We start from the raw sequence: 27,876 nt of genomic DNA, 5'->3' as shown, positions 1-27,876 counted from the left end.
TATTACATTTAGTAGTATTTATATTATTGCTATTGGTGATAGTTGTTGCTAATTACTAATTAGCATCGCTTGTCAATTTTTAAAATATCGACTTGGACAACTCGTAAGTACTTGTCACTCATTGTCGATCGTCTCTAGACTTTTTTTCATGTTCGAAAAGGTAGTCTGGGCAGGTGCGACTGCCGGATATTCGAATTTTTGAAGGTCCTAAATATTTCAACAATTTGGAAAGAACCCAGGCCTCGCTCTAGACCGTAGACGCCAAGTAGACCCGCCTTGAACTTAAACACCGTGTCCATTTCTGTATCGAAAGCTCGGAAAGCAGCCTGGATTTGCCGTTTTTATCGATTTAATCATTTGGCATGTTGTCCTTTGCTGTGGGACTCTTGGCACTCCCTGATCTGATTTAGATTAAAACGGAGGTGGGCATCTTAATGCTCAACCTGGGTCTCCGCGCGTTTCGTCCCACAACTCGCGTTTATAAGCTCTTCAGCTTTGCTTCACGCTCAACTCACACCAGAACCATGGCCACTCCCTGGACACCTAATCAATATCCAAAAGCTCGTCGGTCCGATCATGTCGACGTCTACAAGAGCGAGAAACAGGGCGAAGTTCGCGTTTCTGATCCATATCAATGGCTCGAGCAACAGTCCCAGGAGACTGATCAGTGGACTACGGAGCAGGATCAATTCACTAGATCTTACTTGGATAAAAATCCTGCTCGAAGTAAACTAGAGCAGGAGATCAGGGCAAACACCGACTATGCTAAGGTCGGTCATCATGGCAGTCAGCTTTGCTTCATTCTCACTTCTCTCAAGTTTTCTGCACCATCGCTCAAGTATGATAACCGTTGGTACTGGTACTATAACAGCGGTCTTCAGCCTCAGTCAGGTGAGTTGAGACACCATGAGCATGCTGCATGCCAAACATTTAGTTTTACAGTGATTTGCCGTTCTAAGGACGCTAATCTCCCTGATGTATCGGAGGAGAAGGGGCCAGGCGGAGAAGTTTTCTTTGATGTAAGAGTCGAAATCCCCGTCTACTTTAGACGGATTCGACTAATGACATATGACTACATAGCCCAATTTATTGTCTACTGACGGCACTGCGGCCCTCTCTGTGACGGCATTCTCTCGCTGTGGCGAATACTTCGCCTATGGCATCTCGTTGTCGGTCCGTGACTATACTATCTATGTCATTCCGAATAGGACGTTAATCTCCAGCCCATTTCAGGGAAGCGATTTTTATACAGTTTATGTGCGCCGTACAAGCGAACCTTTCGTCGCGATTGATGGGCAACTTAACGATCACAATGCAAAAAGGCTTGCGGAGGAGATTCGTTTCGTGAAATTCTCGTCCATCACTTGGACTCATGATTCCAAAGGTTTTTTTTACCAGGTAAGTCCTGAGTAATTTCCATCTTGTACCTGATCCCACAGGCACTGTTCCCAGCGTTTTCCGAGCAGAGAGTCTCATGGTCTTGCGACGGAGGACAAAGCTGGCACAGAAACCACAGACGATAAGGATGCTATGCTTTACTACCACAGAATCGGAACTCCACAATGTTCGAGCTATCCACATTTGGCTGTATCAATGCTCTCTTGACTAATTCAAGCATTCAGCGCAAGATGTCCTAGTCGTGAAAGATGCCGAACACCCCGAATGGATGTGGGGTGCTTCGGTTTCGGAAGTAGATGGGAGATATCTGTATCTTGATATCGTCCAAGACACTGGAAAGGTTCGCGCTGATTACTTGTTCTACTTCGTTGATTTACTTTATTATTCTGGGCCTAGAAAAACATGCTGTGGGTGGCCGATTTGCAAGAAAATGAAATTGGCCAAAACATGAAATGGGACAAGATTGTAAACGAGTTCGAATCGGAATACACGGTGTCAGTGGTGTCATTGATCTTTGATAGAAGCCACTTGATCTGCTGACACCACATGCCATTCTCCCATCAGCATCGCGAATGACGGAACTAAACTATACCTACGGACAAATGAAAACGCGCCTCAATGTCAAGTCATCACGATCGACCTTGCGGACCCATTGCGCCAACACAAGGTCCTTATACCGGAAGTCAAAGATGCATACTTGGATGACATTACTGCCGTGGGATATGATAAACTGGCCGTCGTATACAAGCGCAACGTAAGAGGAGCTCCCCCACACGCTCCATATTGCGGAAGCTAATGTCATGAAGGACTGCAGGTGATCGATGAATTATATCTGTACTCGATGGAGGGCAAACAGCTTACTCGGCTTGCTCCAGAATTTGTTGGTGCTACAGAAGTCAACGGCCGCCGAGCACAGCCGCAATTTTTCGTGTTCCTGACTGGATTTACTAACCCTGGGGTTGTAGCACGATACAATTTCGATGAACCAGGTGAAGACAGACGTTGGAGCATATACCGGTCAACAATCATGAAGGGGCTGGTACCGGATGAGTTCAGCGCTGAGCAAGTCTGGTATGAGAGCAAGGATGGTACGAAGGTGCCGATGTTCATCGTGAAACATAAGTCAACAAAGTCCGATGGAACCGCACCTGCTATTCAATACGGTAAGATGACATCGTCCGTTTTAATCATTACTTGACACTACGAATCAGGTTATGGTGGATTTAGTATATCACTAAGCCCCTCGTTCAGTCCTACCATCCTGAGTTTCATCAAGGCATACGGTGCTGTATATGCTTTGCCCAATATTCGCGGTGGAGGCGAGTTCGGCGAGGAATGGCATCTTGCTGGCACAAAAGAACGGAAGGTACAAATCTTCGCTGCTACCGAGGACCATATCTAATGTTATCGTAGATAAACGTCTTTGATGACTTCATTGCCGCTACGTGAGTGGAGTTCTTTGTTGATCGCAAGCTGATAACTTACGTGTACAGTGGGTATCTTGTTAATAACAAGATTGCTGCTCCCGGCAAGGTTGCTATCAACGGTGGATCTAATGGAGGTAGATCACTCCGCCCACCTATTTTAAGTGATTCTCAGCCATGATTTCAGGATTGCTTGTAGCCGCTTGCGTGAATATCGCCCCAGAGGGCACTTTCGGGGCAGCTGTGGCCGAAGTTGGTGTGCTCGACCTCCTGAAAGTGAGGACCATGTTTTTTGTAGTATCCATCCCTACTCATTTGGGACTCATATAGTTTGCTAATTTTACAATCGGTAAGGGCACATTAAATTGCGGAGTTTGACGTTGATCTAATATACTGGTATGCAGGCAAAGCGTGGACGTCTGACTACGGAAATCCACATGACCCACATGACTTTGATTTCATTTACCCCATTTCACCCCTCCATAATATCCCGACAGATAAGAACCTACCTCCGCTGTTGCTCATGACTGCCGATCGTGCGTTGTCTTGTCTGGATCTTCGAATTTTAGCTGATCCAACTATGTCAGATGATGATCGAGTTGTCCCCCTTCACTCTTTCAAACATGCTGCAACGTTGCAACACACACTTGGCCATAACCCTCACCCCCTTCTTATTCGCATCGACAAAAAAGCAGGACACGGTGCAGGTAAGGCTACTGAGAAGAGGTGTGTCCTTGTTCTTCTGGCAAGTCTAAACATGTGACATTGGCTTTACAGAATCCAAGATGCAGCAGACAAGTGGGGTTTCGTGGCCCAGTCTCTCGGGCTAGAATGGCAAGATTGATCCTGTCCGGCAAGGGCAAGGGTAGTGGTGTAATACACGGCGATGTGCTCGTAAATACCTATACACCATATCATCAGGAACTTCAAACTTATTTTTACGTAGTGCTATGCAGTATTCGGTACTGCTGCTATCCAGCTCCGTGATGTATAGTCCATTACTTGGGCGATCCGCGCCGGAAGAAATTCCGCTGCTGTTGTAGCCCTGGACGACCTTGTGAAAAAAAAACAGCCTCCAATCAGCGCCGCAACCTTCTCATGCTGACATTCAAACGTTTGGGACGTAATACCATCGTGGGCGGCGGTCAGGTTTGGATCTTCGGGGGAATTTCTGTCTTGAGAACCCGACTGGACTTTTGCTTTGGAATCGGAGCTGGCAAAAAACACGTCAGTGTGATGAGCTGATTAGTGAGAATAGCAGGACATGCCGTTTGTGTTTTCCGTCACATAAAACCGACGCAAAATCATTATAGCTTCTTCTCGAAGGTACCCACCAGTAGCTTGGTAGGATGGATGAGCTGGATGTCTCGCGCTGACGTGACTAGTCGAACTCAGAATCCAAACACAGCATTATGGCAACAAACCTCGCATTGACATCTAACACACTCCCGCACCCGCCAAACTTATCATTCTCACATCCATAAAAGACTTCTTTAATGCCCAGCTGGCGTAGTGCTGATGCGCACATGATGCATGGTTCCACTGTGACATACAATTCAATATCTGCCAGAGGATAACGGGTGGACTCTGGTGTCAGCTCCTTATCAGCGAGGATAAGATCGATAGCTTCGAGCTCGGCATGTCTAGAAGCCTATAAAGCAGGAATTGGACCAGCGGATGCAACTAGATGACCTCATAGTTACATTTCTTAATTCATTGGTGCGATTCCTCGCACGAGCGATGATGCTGTTGTTCCGCACGAAGACACAGCCCACTGGCACTTCGCTGTGTGCTAATGCTTCTTCTGCCTGAAGTGTGTTATGGTCAAGGAGTACTTTGAATACGGATTCTCACCATTGTCATTGCTTCTCGCATCCATTTTAGATGGATGAAAGTTGTGTTCGTCTGAGTTTGTTCAACGTTGTTATGTTCCTCCTCCCAGTCCATCATCTTCAGGAGTCAGAAAGTCGTGTTTCAAATCTGCCCAGTGACTGGCAGGTCCAAGCCAGGTCATATCATGATAATCATCGCTTCATCGCTGGGTTTAAAATTTGAACATCGCATATCCACTCACTTACTAAAACCACACTAATGTTGCCGCTCGTCACCGGTCAACGTTCCACGGCGCAGCGAGCTGCGACCTCTATTGATATCTTGCGAAACACCGAGGCATATTTGAGGCGGTATTTCTTAGGCGAGATCAGTCTAATTCTCATTGTTATTATTACTAACACTGAGCACCAAAAGTTCCTTGCTGGCAGAGCTCAAATGCTCTCCGCTCCACTCCTCAACCAAGAAAAATCGTCTGGTGCGACGAATCATAAGACATCACCGTCGGCACGCCATGGGGCGCAAGGTACCGAAGCCATAGTAATGACTACCCGCACGGAAGATGGTATATTTGCCACAACGGAAGGCACACTACACGTTTCGAAGCCATTCCGGTCAAGATCGACCAAGAAGTTTCGCGCAATGGTTACATTTGAACCTAGGAAGACGCACTTTGACACCACGAATGAAACGTCTGGTACGAATGAGTTTCGGGTGCGTTTCTGCGTCGCGGCTGCGTATGGTGCAAACTAATATGTCACTGGCCAGGGTTTCTTCACGCTTTTCTGGATGTCATTGTTCCTGTTCACAGTACAGACTTATATCAGTAGCGTCGAGGCGAACGGTTATGCTCTGTCATTCGCCTTCGCGACAATGTTTTCACGCCACGCAGTCACGTTAGCACTGAGCGACTTAGTTCTGGTTTCCACCACGATTTTATGTGTTCCGTTTGCCAAGGCCATCAGCAAGGGTTGGATCAGCTACTATTGGACAGGCGCCATTCTACAACATGTATTCCAGACATGCGTGCTGCTCATCACAGTCACGTGGACATTTCATAGGTACGCGCCATGCCGTCTCTCTTTGACTCGTATTTTTGACCGCTGAACACCCTCAGGCAATGGCCCTGGGTCCAATCCGGTTTCCTCACTCTCCACTCATTTGTGCGCCCATCATTTAGTGCTCTAAGTGCTTTACTAAGGGCGAGGAACAAAGGTCATGATCATGAAGATGTACTCTTATATTTCCGTGAACGGCTACCTCCAGTCGATTTCTAGGCGCTCGATCAGCGTCTTTACAAAGCTCAATGATGCTACAGCTCGTGTTGGAGGTTTGGAACAGGCGTTGCGTGACGCAACGTCGAAGAAGGCGCAGGCGACTTCGCGATCAGCCGATACTCCGGTTACCGATGTCTCATCACCGATGGAAACGTGTACCCCCGACACTGAGGGAGTATTGATGAAGACCTACACGGACGTGAAGACGGCTGCTGCTTTGAGGCAACGGCTTGCTGCCGTTTCCAGCAGTTTAGATGAGAACACGGAATCTGAACGGGGTGCAGTACATGGAAGCGGGCGCGGAAGCGATGGAGCTGATGTTGCAGATGTCCTTTCTTACCACCCGGATGAGCGCGTTGCAGATCTAGCAAAGGAATTCCTGGACTTGGACTCGGAGTTAGTGAGTACGGGTCCGGAACAAGTGCGTTGGCCCGACAATGTCACGTACCGGAATTTTGCGGTCTACCAACTGATCCCTACCTTGGTATACGAGCTCGAATACCCGAGAACCGACCGGTATGCTGCAATCCAATTCAATACTATATCGCGGACTGATAAGGAATTGCAGAATACGGCCGACGTATATTTTTGAAAAGACAATTGCGTTCATGGGTTCATTTGCGCTCCTGTATACAGTTGCGGAGTGTTTCATCATACCGCTCACTCCCACGCCGGATCAATCGTTCTTTCGGTCCCTCCTTGACCTTGCTTTGCCGTTCATGATTGCCTTTCTACTTCTATTTTATATCATATTTGGTGAGTGTTGGGCTGAAGCTGATAGGGTGACCTTGAACTGACGGACACTTAAGAATGCATATGTAATGCGTTCGCTGAGCTGTCGTAGTAAGGTTGCTGCGCTTATCACCTTCTGAGATGGCTGATGTGCCCTTTGTAGCTTTGCTGATCGCCTGTTCTATGAAGACTGGGTGAGACATTTTTGGGACTCAACTGCATCGCGGGTGACTTGACGGTGTTTTGTACAGTGGAACTCGACGTCTTGGGAGGAATTCTCACGTAAATGGAATAAGCCGGTGCATACTTTCCTTCTTCGGCACGTGTATGCTTCGACACGTGCCTCGTACGGACTATCGCGCACCGCAGCGATGTTTGTCACATTTTTTCTCAGCGCTATGGCGCATGAGCTGGTTATGGCTATTGTGACGAAGAAGATTCGGTGAGATGTTCTGTTTTTCTTTTGTTTTTATTGTGATACTGATAGGCGAGCGTGGCCGATGCAGCATGTATCTGTTCCTGATGCAACTGATCCAGATCCCATTGATCTTGGTGAGCAGGGCACCAGTGATCCAGCGCAACAAGCTCATGGGGAACGTGGTGTTTTGGCTTGGGCTGTATGCTGGCTTCCCCCTGCTCTGCGTTGCGTATGTTGCATATTAAGGAGATGAAGGAGGTCAGTCCATACACGATCAGAAGAATAGTTATTTTATTCTTTCGCTACCCTAAATTACCATATGTAATCTGAACTCTGATAACATTCGATAAGGTGCAGGCGAAGGAACGAGTTCAGATTATTATAGTCATGAAGGGACTGCACTAGTTTGAACGAACAAAGGACCGTCCAAATATACTGAATGTGGGGTATTACTAACTAAATGCTCGGCCACGCCACGTTAGGCCCCACGCGATGCGGCTACGCATACGATAATTAATTAGAGCGATCTGTTGCAGTTGCTCGACGGTAATTTGCAACTGCTGGATAAGTGCAGTCGAAGCATGCATCGCGTCCGGTGCGCCGGACCGTCACTTATGTATGAGAAGGCGTGCTTTATCATTTTTCAAGAACCAAGCTTTGTTCCGTCTGGGCATACTGAAATAGTTAGTTCTGAGTCATGACTAACACGTCTTCGAGCTCACGGCATATGATAATTGAATGATTGTTTGAGAAGTCAGTCAACCTACGGTCGAAGGTATGAGTATCCAGTCTCGGCGACCGGTCGTCGAGGGGCATTACTGTGGGATAGGTCACTGGCTCCTGAGTCCTTGCGATCGGCGCTATCCCATGGCTATGCGTTATACAGGGCTGAGCGCTGCAGCTCGGGTCTTGCTGTGTCGTAAAATGTCTTTAGAAACCGAACAGCACCATCAATTTGTACAGGTTCAGACGCCCTTATGAAAAAGAATATCAGGGTCCAGACTGAGAGTGAAACATAGAACCTAGTATGAAACGCATGAGACCCAAAGGGAAGACATGGGAGAGTTCGCAGTAATAGAGGGGCATAACTAGGAGACTCGTGGCAGATGGAGGCAGTGACCGAGTTGACAAAATTCCGGGTCCAGATCCCTTAGGTCACCTGCTGGGTGCCTCACGGCAAGGGTAGATCCCGACTGACACGAAAGCAGATAAGTTTGAACAAGTGCCTATTATTCGGGTTACGAATTGTGCCGACTCGATCGGGTATAAAAAGGCATTTCAGACTAGGTGTTGTCGACAGAAAAGACCTACCGGCCGGTTTAGAGTGGAGTAGAGGTGAGACATCCGATGGTCCGTTGACAAATCGCTAATGCCATGCACAGGACGCATTGTCAGCCGGTGTGCTGCAACGTGTAAAGCGGATCTTTGGCAGGCATTTAATAACAAAAAGGCAAGCCGCATCCGTCTGTCACATCAGCCATCATCTCTAAACATCCTGTCTAGTGCCTTCATCCAAGCCTAAAGCATCAAGAATATTCGCAATTACACTTCAGCATCACCCAGGTTCTCGACAATGCAGGTCAAGTCGATAAAAACGTTCGTCAAAGACGTCAAGAGGAGACTTTCCCAGAAACATAAGCGAAAGTCTTCAACCAAGACGACATCGACGCCCACTACTACATCTGACTCTTCCGCTCCGTCCACGCCGTCCCCACAACACTCTCCTCTGTACGATGATCATTATTCTCCGAACACAATCATTACACCATCCAGCCCTCGCAGTGGGTCAAGCAGTGCAACTCTGGGCTCTCGTCACTCTTCCGACGTAATCGATATTAGCTCGAAACACTCTAGAAGTCTCTCAGAAGACATGATGTCTGCTGAAACCCATGGATCGGATAGCAGTGGTACCTTTGTCACCGCCGACTGGGGTCTTGCTTCCCCACGTGCGCGCATTAAATCCCTTGGCCGAAATAGTTCGGTCGCACCACCATCTATCGCAGAATCAGCCACTTCTTCCCACCCCAGCTCTCTCTACGCTTCTGCCCAATCCATGCATCTGGAGGATTCCGCCGATCGCCCCTCACAATTACTTCAGACTTTGCCTGAGGATAGTGGAGAGGGTCTAGGTACACCTTCACAAGAGGTGGAACCTGAGGTACCAGACCCGTTCATAGTTGAAGACTCGGAGGGTGTCTCGTCCGAAGGCGAGGATGCCTCATCTGACGTTGAAGTTGCTTCGCACGAGGACGAAAGCGTTCCCCCTGCAGATGAAGAGATCGCCCTCGCACAATCAGCACTTCTTACGCCATCTGAACTACCTCCCGCGATACCTTCCCCAAACGTCAACAAAGACGTACCCCCGCCTCCCCCGAGCGATGCCGAGTCTGAGGCTCCCGAATTGTATCTTCCTGGGCTCACCATGCCTACCATGTTCTTACCCATCCCAAACGTACGCCTCTCTTTATCTTACACTCTTACCTGGTGGTTTCATCAGCGCCCACCATTGATGTATATTCCATGTACAATTAGACGGACCCTCTAAATATTCTCCTCACGAAATATGTATCTCCGCTTGAGAAGCGTCCTGTACGAGATGTCACTGGCGAATGGCAGCATTTTGATTTTCACTCGATGGTTGTGAGTATGAGCGTACGCCTTGCGCTAATCCAAGATTTCAATAAGCGTGCTCCGAATATTAGATGTCAAACAGCTGGCGTGCGCTTGCCAAAATGGCCCGAGATCGTCTAGTATCATGTAATCCTGAGGACCTCATTCGTGTTCTCGATGTAAGCACACAACGGTCGCGCACGCTGTGACTTAGCCTTCTTTCAACAGCTCTGGTCTCTGCGCCTATCAAGCCTCGCTCGTCTCCGTCTCTACAACCAAACGTCCGCTGAGTGCACCAACCTTTTTGCAGTACTCAATGCCACAGAGCCCCCGTCCGCCCGAGCATACCTATTCGACCGCGTCCTTCCTTTTGAGCTCGAGGTCATGCACGCACGCCTCAAATACTGGGCAGGCGACCCCATGGGCTACCTGGACGTTCTTTATGCTTTGCTCAAGAAGTGTAAGCTTCAAGCCAAGAGTTCGAAAGCCGAAGGCGACGAGTCCAGTTTGTCGATGTGGCTCGAGCGCGCTGCACGGATGTGCCTGATCATCGCGTCTCAAATGATCGAGATGAAGGCATGTACTAATATCTTTCTATAAGCGAGCTAATCATTACCCTCGCGTGCAGGACTTCACTGCTGCAACGAAACTTTTGGAGCCCCTGTTCGCACAACGTACTGGGCCACAACCCTCCCCTGCTATCCGATCTGCCGTGGGTCGCATTTATCTGCAGAGTGGTTACCTCGCACAGGCTGTGGCGCACTTTGCTGTCGTGGAGGGTGATGCTAGCGTCCCGCAGACGCTCAAAGATATGAATGCTGCCTTACTTGCATGTGCTGAGGGGAACTGGACGCGGGCGGATGAACTGCTCCAAGCCCTCGTCCAGGCAGAGCCGGATAACTTTGTGGTCAGTACTTTACTCAAGTCAGTGTTTTCTTACGATTGATGATCACGCATTTAGGCGATCAACAATCTGTCTGTGGCTCTTCTCAGTCAGGGAAAGCTCAAGGAAGTGAGTGTTCTATATCTTCTGTCGTATTTTCGTGCTCGACAGCGTTTTACAGAGTATCGAAGTTCTTGAGACTGCGCTGCATAGCTCCCCATCGGCTGTCGTGGTAGCAGAGCCGTACCTCTTCAATCTTTGTGCGTGGAATAATCGCATTGTAGAAGTTTTTTTGAATACTGAAGCCTTGACAGCGACGCTCTACGAGCTTCATTCAGCCACAGCTGCAGAGAAGAAACGCGACCTTTTGATCGAGGTGGCGAAGTGGAGTGGAGATGGACTGAAGACGGCGTGCTTGAAGATGCCGTCTACATGACAGGTTTATATCGTGATATATCGGGCTTGTACCATATGAATGGGATGAACTCGTTTTGGCTCTGTAAACTGATTGTGTAAAGAGAAACAGAGCCACAGCTGAGTGGTATCACGTCGTTCACGAAATGATACAGATTTAAATCGGTACTGATCATTATTCACTGGTCCCACGAAGCGTGATACATTTAACGGCTCCCGGGTGATCACCATGATCCGACCGAGGGCGTTGTTGTCTACAGCCTCCGCAAGACACTAGCCTCGGTATCTAGCGCCATGATGGTTTCTCAGGACAGACATCTGATTATCAGTGGCGCTCACAAATGTTACAAAAATGGAACTGCTTACAGACCCGGGTAACTAGCAACAGCCTCGTAGGTTGAGCTATGCTCATATCTTTTTGTGTTCTAGCCGAAACATTCACCGGATCTATGCGGTCACCTGTACCATCAGCGATGCTAGATAATACACATGCCATAGCTGTATGGTACCTCTTCTGAAATTCCTCAAAGTCCTCCAAAGAAGAATCACAGAACAGCAGCAAGGCTACATTCGCGCCATGACCCAAGTCGTGACAGCATCATATATCAAAAGCGCATTGGCTTCCCTGATGACTGGTCTTGGTATATCATCTATGTATGTTTATGACTCGAGAACCGTGCCATATCGGCGGCTAACGAAGGCTGATAGAGTTTTCTTGATTTTGACCGCGCAAGTCTGGATCTATTTCAGGAGACATATGATTCGATCTCGAGAGAACAAGCAGAGCAAAGTTCTCGTACGAATTTACGTCGTATATCAGACTCATCGCTGACAGTGCAGAACAGGTTGCCTTCATCTGGTAAATATCTCTAATTGCATGCATGCAGCAGTTGACGAAAAGACTGACGTAGCGTTACAGGTTAATGCAAGTCGCTCAAATGTAAGCCCCTGTGGAAAATATATGTATAAGCCACTAGAAGCCCTCCTACTAGGGCAATCGCTGCTTGGATATCGTGCGTTCATACAATGGAGGTCGACGTTATACTCCATTTCATTGGCTACACATTGACGTTAGTACCATTGGTGACTCCTCAAGGCGCTTTCTGACAGAACGACAGAAACTGGGCGCTTTACACTGGAATATGTGTAAGTCAGGCTTTTCTTCCTCCGGTCTCGGACTAATCAAGCTCACTATTGTTCCATAGTCCTTGACTACGTCCCTTGTGCATGGTGTTTTCATATTTAGGGTTTTCAGACGTACGTCCTGCCGACGAACTCCTATTATGCTTCTTTTTGATGCGCGCTTAAAGTTGAGAAGAGTCTCTATGGTAAACGGAGAATGACATGGGTTTTGGTAGGCACTGCGTTTGGCTGCCTGAGAAACAGTGACTAATTACGCCAATCAGATTGCATTTTGTGTCATGGAGCAAGGTGCGGTGGTCTACCCTGCAACGGATAATCGCTACTTATTCACCGACAACAGTTTTTGGTCTTCTTAGTACAATCTTCATGTAGGTCGAATTTTATCAGTGTCACTCTGTCAAGTGTCTCACGCACGGGAAATAGCTTCAAAACAAGTAATTACAGCTTGAATGTCGTGGCTGTTGTAAGTTTGCTCTATCTTTGATCGGGATGCAATTCACAAGGATGAAGTGGTCCACCTTTATCTCGCTTGGTTGTTCAGCTATCAATGATGTTCTTATCGCTGGAACTTTGGCCTATATTCTCCACAAACACAGGACCACATCGCCAAGGTGATTAATTAGTTCGAGTGTGATATTGACCTGTATGATTGACCATCTTGGTGCTCAGAACTAATCAAATGATCACGAGACTCATCATATTCTGCTCACAAACAGGTTTGATTACAACGCAAGTTTTTTGGTATCATGATGCATATGTACTCAATGCTTCCTGTGTAGCGTGGTGGCATCCGTCACTATGGGAATTGTGAGTACTTCATCACGCTCACTGGCATTAGGAAAGTCTCTGACCAAGATGCAGTGGGCAGCTTGCCGTTTCGATTTTCACCATCTACATATGTGTTTTCCTATTGGAGGCTGTGAGAGTCTTGTTGTTATCAACTCGAGTACACTGAAGGTTCTGACGTCCTGGTGTGACAGTATATGCTACATGTCTTCTTGCCAAGTGAGTCGTTCCCAGCGGTCAATAGAAGAGACCGCTGATATCTTTCTCAGCTTTATCGCTCGGGAATCCTACCTGCAGCCGCAAACAGTTCACGAAACTGAGATTTCCGCTATCAGTTTTGCACGTTTCACGCAAGAGGCTCATGTGGGCTTTCCAGACAATAACTCGGGGCTGCAGGAAACATTGGTAATGCAAGGAGGAGCAGATTCATCGAAAGCGTCTTCCTGTTAATTCGAATCACTATAATCCTTTGGACACAATGCTACCATTTTGCATATACGTCGGCGTCAAGAAACTGTTCAACATCCAAATGCGAGTAGGCTACTATATTGAAACTCACTGGGGCGGCCGTAGTCAAAATATCTAAACGAATACATGTATCATATATGCTTCACGATACCTCCATCCCTCTAGACTACTATGAGACATATTCGTTTGAGTGCCGCCTTCAAGTCGCACAAATCCTTGTTATGACTAAAATAATATTGCTTAAAGCGGTTGTTTATTTTTAACCGAGTTTAATCTTGTCTATACTATCACTCCTGGGGTTCTGCAACATTTTCAATAAATCTTTTGTAACTCCTCAACCGCATCATATTATCTTCTACTGATTTGCACCATTATATATTCGTAGCTACTCTATATGAATATGATTTTTTCTGATTTTAAGGATCTTTTGGTGGAGTGTCGGATGAAGGCCGAGAAAATTCAGGTATTCTGCAAAACATGGTCACGTCGTGTCACACGTCGGCACGGCAGCGGCACCGTCAACTTTCACTCTCCGAAGACTCTGAAGCTCGTCGTTGCGCATCGCTTTGAAAATGAATATTATTGAGGATCATGGTCTATATACTAATAATTGTGATTATAATGGTACTGTTGATAGAGTCCTGACTCATACAGCTGATGGCCTGCATTACCAGAGCCCCCAATGTCATACATCTGCAATCCACCAACTCAAAAATCATGAGACATACTAGCGAGAGGTCTACCAACCGGTGTGAAGGGAGGGTGAAGAACAGGTGGAGACCAAGGTACAGAATGGTGCATTGAATAATATGGAGGTGCATAGCTGGGTGGGGCAGATCCATGGCTGACATTGAGGAATGAGTGACAGGCACTGGCAACTGTGGTTGATACCTGGATGGCTGTTGAATCGAATTTGGGGGAATCATATCTTGTGGGAATTCAGGCGCCACACTATTGTCATTTTCAAGATGGCGCCTGTGAGAACGGGGGGATTAAATAAACCATCATAGTGTTGATTTTTCTTGAGTTCCAGGTGGTCGTTGAAGTGCTGAATGCGACTGACTGGACAGTGCCGTGTATCAAGCCGAGTGTGCCATAGAGGAGATTGAATTTCTTACACACTCTCCTATCTGTTGTCATGCTTTCATACATGTCCACAATCCTCTGTCTATAGCATCTTAAAACAAGAGAATGACCTCTATCAAAATTGTGTTCTGACACCCTGACAAGGTGTCTGATATACCCCGGGTGTAATTTTTTGAATACTGTATAGTTTCGACACTACCTTCAAGCCCATCTGCGCATGACCATGTCACACTTAGCTTCATAGCTTCACACCTCAGTGTGACCTGTGACCATCCCTAATTAGGTTCATTACATCGTGACTGCCACTGGCAACTCACTGTTGCTGTCTGCAACTCTGGCGACCAGCACGGACTTCTGTGCTCCTACAAGTTGCTTCAACTTAGTCGACATCATTTCGTCGAGCTGCGCATCCCGCGGGGATGGGTGGAGACAGTCTTAAAAGGCTGCATGTCAAATCTGTAAGCTCCATTTCCCTCTAGTCATGCAATCTGAAACTAATGTGTTCATTGCCTCTGAGTGGCTTTCATGTGGCCGCGTCTTTGAGCGGATGACTCTTCCTCCCTCTGTAAAGCATGAAATCAAACACTTGTTGGCCATTCCAGCTCCCATTCAATCAACTATCCCTTCACAAACTCTGTCCATCACACAACTCCTCGACATTAATCTTCCTGCTTCACTTGATTGCAAACTTGACTCGAACACCATCACGTTCTCGTCATGCCTGGTACTTGCCTGTGTTCCCGACTTGGATGACATTTTGTCATGGACAGTCCCTCCTTTACATATTGTCACCAAGCTCCTTGATCAATTCGGTCAAGCTTGGTTTGATGGACAATCTTCAGTCATCCATCCATCTGCTCCCTCAACTCACCTTCCGTTCTGGATCCTCTCCTACTGGAAAGAGGTTTCCCATGCCCTTGAGGCTCGCCTCGCATCGCTAAGCACCCACGATTGGGTCCTTGACAGGCTTGATTGTGACGAACATGTCACCAACCATAGTGCTGAGGAGGCTGGTAGAGCAATAGATGAGGTTCTAGATGTCCTTGGACGTCTCCCCTGGGATGTAGAGTTGTGGGGATTAGGGGCATCTGTTGGGCTACACACATCTGAGCTCCGCCCTCTTCTTTCTAATACAATGATTGATGGGTGTGTGCTCGATGCGTTGATTGTTGCCATCAATGAGTCCTTGGATGATTCCAATAGCTGCCACAACTATACAGTTGAGACCCTCCGATTTTGCAAATATATTACAGCTCGGGGATGCACGGTGGTCAAGGTATCATTTTGATAGAGCATTCAGTCGCCTGCGCTCCCTCAGGCAACTCACTTCACGACGGCTCAATCCAGTGCATCATATTTCCCGTCAATATTTCCCAGGTTCATTGGGCTGTCTTTAGCGTTGATGCTGAGATGCAAACCATTGCATATGGAGACTCTCTCGGGTGGTCTTGGCCTGCGTCATATGTTGACACCATCCAGCTCTGGTTGAAGAATCATGGGTTCACACCATTTAGCAAAGTGCCTATGGCACACAGCAACCAAATTGATTCCTTTTCATGTGCAATTGCAGCAATTAATACCATTAAGCATGCTGTCTTCAAGCATCCCCTGTTTACCGACAATAAAAAGTACTGCCTTCGAATGGAAGAATTTTTAGTGCTTGCGAGGAGCCACTTTGAGGTTCGTCTCCATGACTAACTTTTGGCTTGAAATAACTAATTCTCCTATGGCTACAGCACGTTGAGAGACTTCATGAGACTTCAGACAACTCAGATTCATTCTCAGATGGCACCATTGATTCTAGTATCGAAGCTACTTCACCATGTCCATCACACCACTATACAACCTTGCCACCAGTGTTTTCATCAAGCTCGATGTCCAACACAATGTCAACCCCATCAGTACCCGCTACTGCTAGCTCAAAGTGTCTTACATTGAATCTTCGAGCTGGTGAAGAGGCAAAATCTGTTGGTCTCTTCAAGTATTTCCTGACTATAACATGAGAGGAGCATCTGAAGACTGCATGGGTTCCTTTCTCCTGGGAGCTAGAGGCTTGCGAGTGAGATGCTCATAGGTCCCGTGTTGATGCACTAGAATGAGATCACCACTGGCATGAAGGCAACAGGAGACGTAAACAAAAGCAGCGTGCACAAGAAAAGGCAAAGAAGGCAATGGCGGTATGAGCTGTGACTTGCATTAATGAATCTGATATACTCACGCAGCTTTGTAACTAGGTTCATACTGTCAATGACGCACTTCACAATCTCAATGTGCCTGTCATCACAAAGACAGATATTGCCAAGGCATCTCGACCTTACCGGGAGATTCAGAGAGATGCAAGAGCACATCAGCCTGCAGTTCGAGTTGGACGCAAGCACAAGCACAACAACACCCTTGCTGCTCGTGTAAACTGGCAGCACCCGTTAATGTGGACTACTATTGTCTCAGCTGCCGCTGGCGTGGGGATTAGCATGTCCCCTTCAGATATTGTGCAGGAGGTTCAGCAGATGGATTTATCACGATTCCGTACTTTGACCCCACAAGTTGTTGGCACTTGGATTGACTGTTCTGGTGACAAACCTGTATGGACTGCAGCTACTCTTGCTCGTGCTCAGAGACGCAGCCTGCCAATGTACCAAAATACACACAAAAGTATCCTATCGCCCTATCCTGACATCATTAAGACCATCATTAATGACCTTCAGTCACTCCGACAAGTTGGGGTTGCCTTGGACACTCTTCGCTGCCGTGGCATTATTCTTGCATGTCTACAACACTCGATTCCCAAAATATTTGAAGCTGTTGCGAAGGATGGCTCTCATTTTCGTTGCAGTGAGACCTGGGTCAAGGAATTTCTCAATGAGCATCTCAACTGGACATTCCGCAGAGCAACACGTGCTGCACAAAAACTTCCACCGAATGTTGACCAGGTTCTCCTTGACCAATTCCTTCGTCTCGCTCTAACCATCCGTGACTGTGAAATTTTTGACTCAGCGTTCCTGGTCAACATTGACCAGACAAACATTGTATACCAGCCATCAAACACTTCAACCTTTGAAGTGAATGGGTCGAAGCAAGTTGCTGTTATTGGGCAGGAGGAAAAGTGTGCCTTCACGGTCATCAATGGGATTTCCGCCAAAGGTCATGCCCTCCCCTTGCATCTGATCTATGAGGGAAAGTTGTCACGTTCCCTTCCCTTGAAGCATACTCCACAATATAAAGAAGTGGCACAACTCAACTTCAAGATCTCTTATGCAAACACACACACTTACTGGGTGACATTTCCTCTCATGTGCAAGTATGTCACTGACATTTTGGTGCCTTATTGGGAGGAGCAGAAAGGACTTGTTGGTGCACCGGCCAATCAGGAGTGTATCTTGCATCTCAATGTCTGGAGTGTGCATTGATCCATTCAGTTTTGTACTTGGTTGGATATGACGTACCCTTGGATCAAGTACTGCTTCGTCCCCGGGGGCTGTACAGGTGTTGGTCAGCCATTTGATGTTGGTATTCAACGGCTGTTTAAACTCGCAGTCAAACACACACAGCATGCAGATATCGTCAACGAGTCTCTTGCTTGACTTTCCAAGAAGACTTCACCAGCACTCATCCGACTTGACACAACAATCAGCACTCTTCGCAATCGGTCATTGCAGTGGGTCATCAATGGGTATCACACCATAAACAAGCCTGAGCTTGTGAAGCAGGTCTGGCCATCATCTCTCTCTTTATTGTTGTTGCATAGCTAACTTAGTATTGTTCTGAATAGGCATTTTTCATGTGTAAAGCTGGGAAGGACTTCAATCTCTCGTTTGAAAGTCTTGCGAGTCGCGAGGCACTACAATATCTGCGGGAGGTCCAACAGAATGATAAATCTGGTTGGATCAGAATCACAACTGCTCAGTATGAGACCAGTGTCGAAGCTGCTGATGAGCTCGAGGTCACAGGAGACGTGGATGCAGTTAGCACTGAACCTCCTTTTGACAGTGTCAACGAGCAAGACATTGATGCCAGTGATGTACCCATGGAGGTGCTTATTGATCACCTTGCATTGGGGGGCATGCATGCCATGGATGGTGGTCTGTCCTCTATGAACCACTCGGAAATCTATAATGTCAGTGAAGATAGTACTGATCTAGGTATAGAGGGCAGTGTTAGGAATGCTGAACAGGGGTGTGGAAAGCGTAGATGGATCGCAAACAAGATGTACAATGACTTCTGGACCCATTAGAGTAATATGTATGTTTTTTTTTCATTTTTACCACATGTCACAATTTAGCTTCACCTTCCAAAAATTTGCATGACAGTCACACCAAATAGGTTCGATTCAACAGAGGCTGTGATGCGTGATGAACCTAGTGTCGAAACTATACAGTATCTCTCTAGGATCTATGGGATCTGGATCATTCATGATTATACAAGGTTGCAAATTACCACTATTCTGTCTCTCGCAGCTGCAACACTCGAGAAATTTTTATTCTACTTGGACAGTACATCATCTCTAAGTAGCCTACATGCATCTAAATTTTTTTGAGGTGATTCAAGCAGCGCATTGAGGTGTTTTGAACAATTTGCATATTACATGCCAGTTGCAAATTCCCAGGAATGATAGTACCAGGGTAATTGGACAAGCGGAAAACTTGTTCCTCGGGTCTACCTGTGTTTATTCTTGGGGGCCTGTCCCCTCACCATAGATGAGTGGGCTCCTCAGCAAACTCGTTCCTCGGGTCCACCTGTGTTTATCCTTTGGGGCCTGTCCCCTTGCCACCTCCTTTAGTGGAGCCTAATCTTATGACAGAGTGAGACCGCCTGTGACTCCCACGTAATGGCTGTAGTTATAGGCATTAATAAATGGGGTTCACACCTGTAATATGAGGCAGGTAGAGTGATTCAGAGCCTCCTGCAATATTCCTTCAATAGTGAGGGACTTTTATTATAGTGCTGTAGATCCACAGCCTCATACCAGCACTGTTTGCTGTGAGCACATTGGCAAATGCCATGACGGGTTGCTGACATTGTTCAAGCTCCAAGCTCGCTGTACAACACGATGAGCTCCCACATTTTGATATCTTGCGCCCAGTTGAACATTTTGATGGCGATTTTCGACGACCTGTGCACAGGCAATGACTAAGATGCGCGACTGAGTTGTATTGGTCTGTAGACTAGACTAAGGTAATGTAAACTACCACTACTTGTTGTCGCCCCCTTCTTCATTAGATGACTCTACAAACTCAGCCCTTTTTGGACCTTCACGAAGCTGGGCAGAATTCTTTTTTGCTTTTTTCAACGCCCTTCAGTTCTCCTTACTAGCACTTGTGCTGGCTGTGGCCTTGCATTTTTGAGGTATGCCAGCATCCAAATGTTTTTTTGCGGCTTGTGAATGACATCTCTGGCTGAACAGTGTGCTTGAAGTTCAGCAGTGTAAGCTTTGACTTCTGCTGGCAAGAGAATGGCCCAGTAGCACGTTCACACCTTGAGCGCATCTCACAGCTTGTGAATGTCACCCACGGCCCCAATGTTCAAAGGGTGAACAAAATTAACACCTTGGGGCCACCCCACCAGGCGTACCCCATATGTCTCGACAATAGCTGTTTTATAGTTGGTATAATTCATGACAATATCCGGTCACCTCGACTACAAACAATGTTAATCAAGGACAGCATGTACAAAAGAAATTCTCACTCACCAAGACCACAGATAATCATTTTACATACCTGCTTCCATACCATTTCCAAAGAGTCCCGTTCATTAAGATCTGTAGGATATTGAATGGGCCAGTATACAAAGATGTGAGATGCACACTTTGATTCTGGGTGCACGCCCATTGCTCATATTGCCTGAGGAAATCGGCCATAGGATGGTCATATACATCCTCCCAAAAGTCTTCTGAGTTATTGGTCCCATGCATCGCACTTTGAACTGTGTTGTTGATGTGACTGTGAACAACAAATAATGTTGTGTAGACACCAGTCCGAACTCGCAGGTCGTCCAGCTTTGAAAGGGTAATGTATGAGTTTAGTTCATTGTAGTCTAGGTTTGGACAAGCTCACCTCTTTGACAATCCTATCTGTCGTACCTATGACTTCACATGCAGCTGCTATGTTGTTCGACTGAACACCGGTGGATCTTTTTTCACGATGCTGATCGAGTGCTGAAATGTAGGCAGCCTCTTGTTCTTTCGTCAAATTTTTCATCTTTGGGTCACTTGTGACCATCTCGCGGAGCTCTGCCAACGAATATTGAGACCCTACAGGTAGGTCTAATTGATGTGATATAAGCTTTGCGGTACCATCAAACAAATGTATTTGATGTACCTGCATTCATCTCCTTGGACTTAGCATGAACAAGCACATTTCTCAGCTGCATCTTGCAAGAATGGCGATAATTTGTCTGACCTCCGATGATGTTGTTGATCATCTTCAGTGTCACACTATGAGCTCATGAGAGCACTTCAATCTTCACCTGCTGTTCCTCCAGGTATTCGGTGACAGCACTATGTAAGTGCTTTCTTTTTTCCATTGTTTGGTCCCTCTTGATCTTTCAAGATGCCTTCTGGGCATCTGTCAGTCGAGGGGGCGGTGTATGGGGACGGATGATGGCTCGTGTTGGGTTTTGTGCTGCCCAGGTGGATGTATTTGCCTTGCATTGGAGTAACTCTGGCACTTTTATTTCAGAAGGGTCAGGTGATGGCGTGCGAGCAGGGGAGGTCCTTGTGCCAGTAACATGTGTAGGGGGAGGCAAATCTGGAAGGGGGTGGTTTGTAGCCACTATGTCATGTGTGAGAGCTGCAATTTTGTCATCAGTAAGCAGCATGGTATACAACGAGGGATCGTTCTAGTTGATATTGTTAATATGCCCACTGTTACGGACTTGGATAGTATCTGTTGATGACGCTCAAACAGAGGTATGTCGTCAATGGTCGAGGATGTCCCTGGGCTAGCCCAAGGTTAGGGGTCTTACTTGGCGAAGCTTTGGCAAGTAAGATTTGATGCCTATGTCCAAATTGGGTAGCTTATGTCAAGCAGGGCTCGATGATAAGCATATCTGCCAAGGCTTACAACACCCGAAGGTTAATCGTAAGATCTGCGTTAATAGAAGGACAGAAGTCCAACTAGTTAACAGGGGGCTTTGCTCGTTGACAAAGTCGATGAGTAAAGATCGAGACTAAAGACTTATCCATGATGAGCAGATAAGAAAGTAGAATATAGACTGCTGGCTAGGCAGAAGGAATCACTCTTGTTAGGAGTAGGAGGTCAAGAACCAAGTAGAGTCAAGTTAAGGAACTAGATACATGGTAGCAAGTTTATATAGAGGAGAGGAAGTGTATTAGTGGGTGATAACTCGTACTACTGGAAGGGGAACTGGTCAAAGGGTGATACTAGAAAAGGAAGACATGTTCGAGGTGAGTCATAGGTGAACCAGAATGTGCAGATGAGAAATGAGTCAAAGAACAGAAACAGGAAGTGAAATAAGCAGGGGCACAATTGTGCAACTGTGGAGCTAAGTATAAGTATAATGTGCGACTGCACACCGAGTCATAGATCAAGAAAGGAAACAGGGCAAAGGGGATGCGGCGTGCATTGTATCAGTAGGGTTACTGTCTGAATGGTAAGGATAAAGGGGATTGTCCACAGGATCAGTCAACAGGTGGAACAGAGCATGGTATGCGTTGTCAGAGAAAGGGTCCGGCCAAATGTACTGGCTCTGCTGGAGCGACAGGTAGAGGGCAAAGGGGAATGCAAGGATGACAAGGATAACAAGAGCAAGGTCAGGGTAAGGGTGTGATGCAAGGGCGGAGACAAGGAGGATAAGGAGAAAAATGGTAGGGGCCCAAGCGTCTAGATGTTCTTGTAACACCCACCACCTTCACCACTGGGGGCATATCTAAAAACTGGCCGGTCGAGATAAAATCACCATTGGTATCAAAATCGTCAGTTGAATAGAGGTAGCTCATATCTAAAACTGTGAGTGGAAAATCTGTAAGTGCAGATGCGAAGTTTAAGCAAATAAAAAATGTGATAGACTCCATGGCAAATAAACAACATGTCGCATGACTCACGTCATGAAAATCAAGTGATCCAGTGGAATCAGTGTAAGATCTTGAGGTTGATATTCATCTGAAACCATGGCTAAGGTCACACGTGCATCTCAGAGGCAGTGCAGATTGGTACTGATCAGACCTACCACGAGCTGAAGGCACTATCGTCCTATGGAGGATGCAGTCAGAATTTCCATGAGCCAAAGGCTCTATTGTCCTATAGAAGACAAAAACTAACCTTGTGGGTTGAAATGAGACACACCACACACCTTCCATGAGCCAAAGGCTCTATCGTCCTATGGAGGGTGCAGTCAGACTTTCCATGAGCCAAAGGCTCTATCATCCTATGGAGGGTGTGGTCAGACTTTCCATGAGCCACAGGCTCTATTGTCCTACAGAAGACAGATACTCACCTTGTGAATTGAAATGGAACGCGCCATGCGCCTTCCATGAGCCGAAGGCTCTATCGTCCTATGGAAGATGTAGTCAGACCTTCCGTGAGCTGAAGAGTCTATCATCCTACAAAAGACATATACTCACCTTGTGGATTGAAATGGGACGCGCCACGTGCCTTGAAATGGAACGTGCCATGCACCTTCCATGAGCCGAAGGCTCTATCGTCCTATGGAGGGTGCAGTCAGACTTTCCATGAGCCAAAGGCTCTATCGTCCTACAGAAGATATATACTCACCTTGCAAATTGAAATGGAATGCGCCATGTGCCAAGTAGAGTGGAGGGGAGGGACCAGGCAGATTACCATCTTGCTTGCAGACAAGCACACATTGAGTCTTTGCTGCAGTGGTATACTTGGACCTACAATGGTTCCCAAATTTAGATGAATTAGTAATCAAGATGACCTCACAAGTTGCACAAGAGACTTAACAGTGGCAATCCTACAGAATCCTACACCATGCCTTTCAATCTCATTGTCACCCAATATTTTATCAATGATCTTGACCATATATCTAGAGATGATCTCAGGTCCTCTCTTCCTTCATCTTTTTGATGACATGGTAAGTTTAAACTCACGTGAAAGGCTGGACTATCTAACACATTTTCCAAGGCTCGCTGAAGTCACAGCAGGTCCTGCAGTCCTACATCAAAGCAGCACATGGCTACAGAATGCTGGCTTGCAAAACCAGGGTGAGTCCCATGTCCTTGGTTACTAGTGAATTTTGCTTACTGTCCTCACTGCAGAGTGCGAGAGGCTCAAAACGAGAAGGCTCGCATTCAAGTTGCTAGGTGAGTTCTTACCTATTTTCCAAGTCTTATGTGCGCTATATAATTTATTTTAGGAATAGGGCAAGGTGAGAATGCCTAACTATGGGTGTGTGCTAGACTCACTAACCGACTTTTGGCATAGGAAAAAAAGGGTTCTACCTTGTGAAGTGTGTGATATGCCTGTTCCTGTCTCGGACCATGAAGATTATCATTCTCAGTATGATCCCACTGAAGACGTGCTCTCCTTGGACCATAACGATGCTGAGTGTGACAATACCAAAGCTGTATTCACAAATGATGATCTACCTTATCTCGCAGATGCCAATCTGCCTTCTCCCACAACTCTCGGTATGACAGTCTACCTTATCTTGCGGATGCTGATCTGCCTTCTCCCCACAACTCTCCCTCGCTGCAAACGATCAATGAAGAATCATGTTATGATCGTTCATATGATCCTGACAATTCTATCCTCACGATGGATAATGATTTACTGTGTACCTGTGACTCTCCATCACTGCAAGCGCTTGAGAACTCCATCAGGGTGTGGTGAAAGGAGTGGCTGTCTGAAGAGACGTGGAATGAGGCATATAACAAGGCATCTTGTCATGCTCTGAGCAAGGGAGAACATGCTGAATTTATCGGGCAGTGTGCACAGCACACTTTGGAGGGTAGATCACTGCTGGAAAGTATCAAGGACACCATGCACACTCCTTGCCCATATTGCAGGGAACACCTTAAGTATGACGTAACATTACTATACAATTTACTGGTTAGTGTCACATCAGAGGTGAAATTTTTTAAAGCCAAATTAGTTGTAGACACCGTCTGTAACTAGTAGTACATTATAAATGTAGCTCCAAGTGTCTCAACATCAGACACAGTGTGAATACCTAGTCATGTAGTGAACAGATGGTGAACTCATAGCGAACTTATGGTGAACTTATAGCAAACAGATAGCAAACTTATAGTGAACATTTGTTCTCGGATGCTCAGGACTGTGAATAATGTTCTATATCAAAAATTTGAAGAAGCAGAATGCTTCTGTCACTTGAACACTATATACACTATCAAGCCAAAGCTGGAAAAATGTGTGATGAGTAGTGTAGAACATTTATGATGTTTAGGACACTCGTTGCATAATGTGATACACCTGTTAATCACAATACCCCTCTAAGGGCAGCAACAGCTATAACATACCTCTGATCTGTCCCCAATCACACATGTTCCTTCTCACTCTCACATAACTATCACACATGATCTATATCATGATCTTTATCAGCTACATCATAACAGTACAAGCCTTCTACTCCTGATTCATTCCCAGTACCACAGGTTCCTTCTCATTCACACCTGCCAATACCGCAGGTTCCTTCTCACTCTCACATGGCCAACACACATAATCTTTATCAGGCGCATCACAACAGTACGAGTAAGGCAAATTCAATTTCTTTACTCTAATTACAAGCAACATTTGCAAACTAGACTACGTAGATTCAAATTTATATTGACTCATGGTCTCTGACATGTCTTCTACTTGCGACCACAAGTCATCCGAGTCTACAGACAATGTAGGAGATGTAGAGAGTGGGGGAGACACTGGGGATATAGGCCAGTTCAAAGGCCAGAATGGGCCACCCGGAATCGGAACAGCATGGACACTGGATTCATTGTACTTGACGGTGTATGCTTGAAGAGCTTGTTGGAAAGATGGGTACCATTTCTGAATACCACCACTAACAAAATTCATTCATTCCGCAACATCAGCCCTAAAGATGAACATTGTGATAATAAGTAGAATTATAAGTGAAAGAGGAGAGAGCGTAACACTGACCAACAATAAAATACACCAACTTCTTGCCCAACTATGATGGCCCAGAAGCCCTTGGGTTTGATCCCAGCTTGTGGTGGGCAGATCTCATCTGGGGTTGGAGCAAGCGGAACATGGGAGGGAATTGACACCAGATGTGAGGGTGTTTGAGCTGTCGAAGTGGTAGGAGGAAGTACAACTTGTCCATCGGGAATAACATTGTGTGTGGATTGCATGCACAAGGTTCTTGACAATGTGATAGACTCTTCTGTAGTCTTGCACTTCCAAGTAACAGTAGCGACCGGTGAATCTAGGATAAATGATGTGAGTAAACAGTATTTTGCGGATGTTAGAAGAAATACCTACCTGAAAGGCTCATACGATCAAGCAAACTCTGCAGATCTTGAATGTGATCACCTGCCTGGGAGTCAGAGCAAGTTGATGGATGGCTGGACATAGCAGATGTGATGGTGTATAGGGACCCTTCGTGACACTACCAATCATTAGTCATGTGAAACAAAAAGATATTTCTTACTAACACAAAGAATCTGTAGATAATGTGAAATACCATAGGCCACCAGCAAATTTGAAGTAAGCTCTCCCTGTGATCTATCCGGCACATTGGACTGTCAAAGAACAAAAATGGGCTGCCGGTCAACAGCAGTGTATTGAAGGTGCTCAAGCACTGGGACTTGGTGGAGCAAGTGGCAATGTCCAATGAATGACAGAAAGCACGTCTGCAAGGTATCTAATGTTAGTTGAAATACTTGACAAAAAAAACTTAATTTTGTGAAGCCATGAGTTTGGATGAGTGTTGTGCTCTCAAAGCACTTAAAGAGGAGAAAGCTGCCACCATCGAAGATTGGCAGGAAGGCTGCAATTATAGCTTCGGCAATGTCTGGAATGGGACTGAATCAATTGCCATCAGTCATGCTGGTGGTGAGTTCACTGACCTTGCAAGAGAGGTGTTAGGAGACTTCTGGAAAATGTGAGTGTTAGTGAGTGTTGACTATTGATATGTGAGTCACATACCTTCGTGAACAGAAACAATCGTGTTCGACGCATGGATAATCACACTCATCATGATCATGTCCTCCGCAGAAACCAGGCATTTACAGAGCAGATGCCTGTACCGATGAACACTTACCTTGCCTGGAGCCTGGCAAAATCTAAAGGCGTCTTCAAGAGCTTTTTTGAGGGATTGAAGAATGATGAGCAGGAGAGCAACTCGAACTATGATGAAGGTGAATGGTCAATCAGTGTCATTGATGTGTTCTGTGAGTGATCTTGTTGTTGTTTGCTTACTTTTAATATTGATGTCGGCATGACTCATTGTATTAGACACTGAGAAAGTTAAGCTTTGAATCTCACCAATAGATGCCACCATCTGTTCTGCGCTGGTGCATAAAGGTGTCATGCCTTGTTTGCCTATATCACCAACTGTAGGCATTACTACAGAAACCCTTGAATCATACCATTTCGCGCATCTTAGAAGTCCTCATCTATCTATTCAAGCTTTCGTGAAAACAGTGTGCGACTTGCATGAGGTAATTATTTTGATTTCTCTAGTTATTGTGCTAATTATACGCAGGTGGAATTTCATAGGCATTTATTGCATCAATTTTCTATCGTGTGTAACTCATATCTTCAAATTCGACGCTCTGTGGCAGCTATGGTAGCCGAATCTCTTCAGCGTAACTCACCTGACTGGTGCCTCAAACATGCATGCCCCACATGTATGTATGAGCTCGACAATGAAGAAACACTAACATTCAGACTACTATACTCTATGGATGGTAACAACTCATTAAAATGAGTCCTGTGGAGGTCTTTGGACCACAATGCTGACAACTCTCTTGCTCCCTCGTCTGAACTACCTATGGGCCAGCAACTCACAAGTGACCGGTATTCTGGAGAGTCTGAATCAGTAACTACTGTAGGTGATGAGGAGGATGCAGCTGCTGAAGACTCTTGCACTGGATGATGGAAAAACATGGACAACACCAAAACAAAGAAAGTGTGGGGGATATACGAAGAAACAGGTATATTTGTGGCTGTTTGCTGTCATGGATTTGTGTTACTTGTCCTGGACATGGTACAGAGCGGTGAACTGTAAGTAAGGCCTATTTTTTGTTCAACTATTAATGAATATCTGGATAGTGCAAAGTATCCCCTTGCTGTTGTTGCAAAGTTGCTAGATATATTTGGGAGGCAATTGGGAGGCAGGTATGACATTGGTTGCCAGTTTAAGACGATGCTCAACAACAGCTCCCTTGGCCCACCTGTACGCTCACTTCAACACACCTGCCTGGTTGGCGCCTTCCACAGACATGCTCACAGG

General features: G+C 46.2%; 10 protein-coding genes across 10 annotated transcripts; 7 read left to right on the top strand and 3 right to left on the bottom strand.

Moving 5' to 3' along the window:
* The first annotated feature begins 44 nt into the window (after window positions 1-44).
* Window positions 45-3,791, top strand: EDB93DRAFT_1124286 (prolyl oligopeptidase). Its single transcript, XM_041448668.1, has 19 exons — window positions 45-103; window positions 161-173; window positions 233-770; window positions 819-891; window positions 943-1,019; window positions 1,081-1,173; window positions 1,234-1,398; window positions 1,453-1,564; window positions 1,623-1,738; window positions 1,795-1,892; window positions 1,963-2,152; window positions 2,213-2,561; window positions 2,610-2,764; window positions 2,812-2,843; window positions 2,892-2,959; window positions 3,010-3,098; window positions 3,153-3,171; window positions 3,227-3,358; window positions 3,410-3,791. Exons 3-19 carry the CDS (start codon window positions 435-437, stop codon window positions 3,583-3,585), a joined length of 2,280 nt encoding a protein of 759 aa, XP_041311456.1. The 5' UTR covers window positions 45-103; window positions 161-173; window positions 233-434; the 3' UTR covers window positions 3,586-3,791.
* EDB93DRAFT_810235 (cytidine deaminase-like protein) lies at window positions 3,777-5,021 on the bottom strand. The gene is made up of 5 exons (XM_041457558.1): window positions 4,677-5,021; window positions 4,526-4,630; window positions 4,247-4,473; window positions 4,091-4,194; window positions 3,777-4,035 (listed from the first exon to the last, which is right to left on the bottom strand). The coding sequence occupies exons 1-5, from the start codon at window positions 4,770-4,772 to the stop codon at window positions 3,968-3,970; spliced, it is 600 nt and encodes a 199-aa protein (XP_041311455.1). The 5' UTR covers window positions 4,773-5,021; the 3' UTR covers window positions 3,777-3,967.
* Window positions 5,022-5,195: 174 nt separating this feature from the next.
* Window positions 5,196-7,324, top strand: EDB93DRAFT_1078290 (MBOAT, membrane-bound O-acyltransferase family-domain-containing protein; the record flags this gene model as incomplete). Its single annotated transcript, XM_041445368.1, has 9 exons — window positions 5,196-5,366; window positions 5,421-5,713; window positions 5,770-5,815; window positions 5,868-6,445; window positions 6,498-6,685; window positions 6,739-6,772; window positions 6,825-6,855; window positions 6,913-7,103; window positions 7,168-7,324. 9 exons carry the CDS (start codon window positions 5,196-5,198, stop codon window positions 7,322-7,324), a joined length of 1,689 nt encoding a protein of 562 aa, XP_041311454.1.
* Window positions 7,325-8,652: 1,328 nt separating this feature from the next.
* Window positions 8,653-11,298, top strand: EDB93DRAFT_1304280 (uncharacterized protein; the record flags this gene model as incomplete). The annotated part of the gene is made up of 8 exons (XM_041454729.1): window positions 8,653-9,531; window positions 9,612-9,719; window positions 9,782-9,868; window positions 9,918-10,265; window positions 10,318-10,596; window positions 10,651-10,701; window positions 10,754-10,832; window positions 10,887-11,298. The coding sequence occupies 8 exons, from the start codon at window positions 8,653-8,655 to the stop codon at window positions 11,006-11,008; spliced, it is 1,953 nt and encodes a 650-aa protein (XP_041311453.1). The 3' UTR covers window positions 11,009-11,298.
* Window positions 11,299-11,552: 254 nt separating this feature from the next.
* On the top strand, window positions 11,553-13,803 carry EDB93DRAFT_810489 (uncharacterized protein). Its single transcript, XM_041457559.1, has 17 exons — window positions 11,553-11,627; window positions 11,737-11,782; window positions 11,832-11,845; window positions 11,906-11,926; window positions 11,979-12,056; window positions 12,105-12,132; window positions 12,192-12,243; window positions 12,297-12,340; window positions 12,393-12,417; window positions 12,470-12,497; window positions 12,553-12,592; window positions 12,640-12,740; window positions 12,799-12,858; window positions 12,909-12,936; window positions 12,991-13,048; window positions 13,110-13,134; window positions 13,185-13,803. The coding sequence occupies exons 2-17, from the start codon at window positions 11,744-11,746 to the stop codon at window positions 13,363-13,365; spliced, it is 822 nt and encodes a 273-aa protein (XP_041311452.1). The 5' UTR covers window positions 11,553-11,627; window positions 11,737-11,743; the 3' UTR covers window positions 13,366-13,803.
* A 1,147-nt stretch (window positions 13,804-14,950) lies between these two features.
* Window positions 14,951-16,167, top strand: EDB93DRAFT_1078296 (uncharacterized protein; the record flags this gene model as incomplete). The annotated part of the gene is made up of 3 exons (XM_041445371.1): window positions 14,951-15,443; window positions 15,489-15,739; window positions 15,763-16,167. The coding sequence occupies 3 exons, from the start codon at window positions 14,951-14,953 to the stop codon at window positions 16,165-16,167; spliced, it is 1,149 nt and encodes a 382-aa protein (XP_041311451.1).
* A 1,901-nt stretch (window positions 16,168-18,068) lies between these two features.
* On the top strand, window positions 18,069-18,700 carry EDB93DRAFT_1078161 (uncharacterized protein; the record flags this gene model as incomplete). The annotated part of the gene is made up of 2 exons (XM_041445359.1): window positions 18,069-18,176; window positions 18,239-18,700. Coding segments are annotated over 2 exons (570 nt in total), but the record flags the coding sequence as incomplete, so codon positions are not given.
* Window positions 18,701-20,170: 1,470 nt separating this feature from the next.
* Window positions 20,171-20,904, bottom strand: EDB93DRAFT_1078163 (uncharacterized protein; the record flags this gene model as incomplete). Its single annotated transcript, XM_041445360.1, has 3 exons — window positions 20,171-20,461; window positions 20,520-20,728; window positions 20,784-20,904. Coding segments are annotated over 3 exons (621 nt in total), but the record flags the coding sequence as incomplete, so codon positions are not given.
* Window positions 20,905-25,349: 4,445 nt separating this feature from the next.
* EDB93DRAFT_1062621 (uncharacterized protein) lies at window positions 25,350-25,729 on the bottom strand (the record flags this gene model as incomplete). The annotated part of the gene is made up of 2 exons (XM_041444853.1): window positions 25,350-25,461; window positions 25,554-25,729. Coding segments are annotated over 2 exons (288 nt in total), but the record flags the coding sequence as incomplete, so codon positions are not given.
* A 603-nt stretch (window positions 25,730-26,332) lies between these two features.
* EDB93DRAFT_1101040 (uncharacterized protein) lies at window positions 26,333-26,899 on the top strand (the record flags this gene model as incomplete). The annotated part of the gene is made up of 3 exons (XM_041447065.1): window positions 26,333-26,523; window positions 26,637-26,812; window positions 26,877-26,899. The coding sequence occupies 3 exons, from the start codon at window positions 26,333-26,335 to the stop codon at window positions 26,897-26,899; spliced, it is 390 nt and encodes a 129-aa protein (XP_041311447.1).
* Between the last annotated feature and the right edge of the window lie 977 nt (window positions 26,900-27,876).

Source organism: Suillus bovinus (genome assembly GCF_016758785.1).
Source record: "Suillus bovinus strain UH-Sbo-P2 chromosome Unknown EDB93scaffold_7, whole genome shotgun sequence".
Classification (NCBI taxonomy): domain Eukaryota; kingdom Fungi; phylum Basidiomycota; class Agaricomycetes; order Boletales; family Suillaceae; genus Suillus; species Suillus bovinus.
The sequence above is the reverse complement of the archived record's forward strand: the minus strand, read 5'-3'. Positions and strand labels throughout refer to the sequence as shown.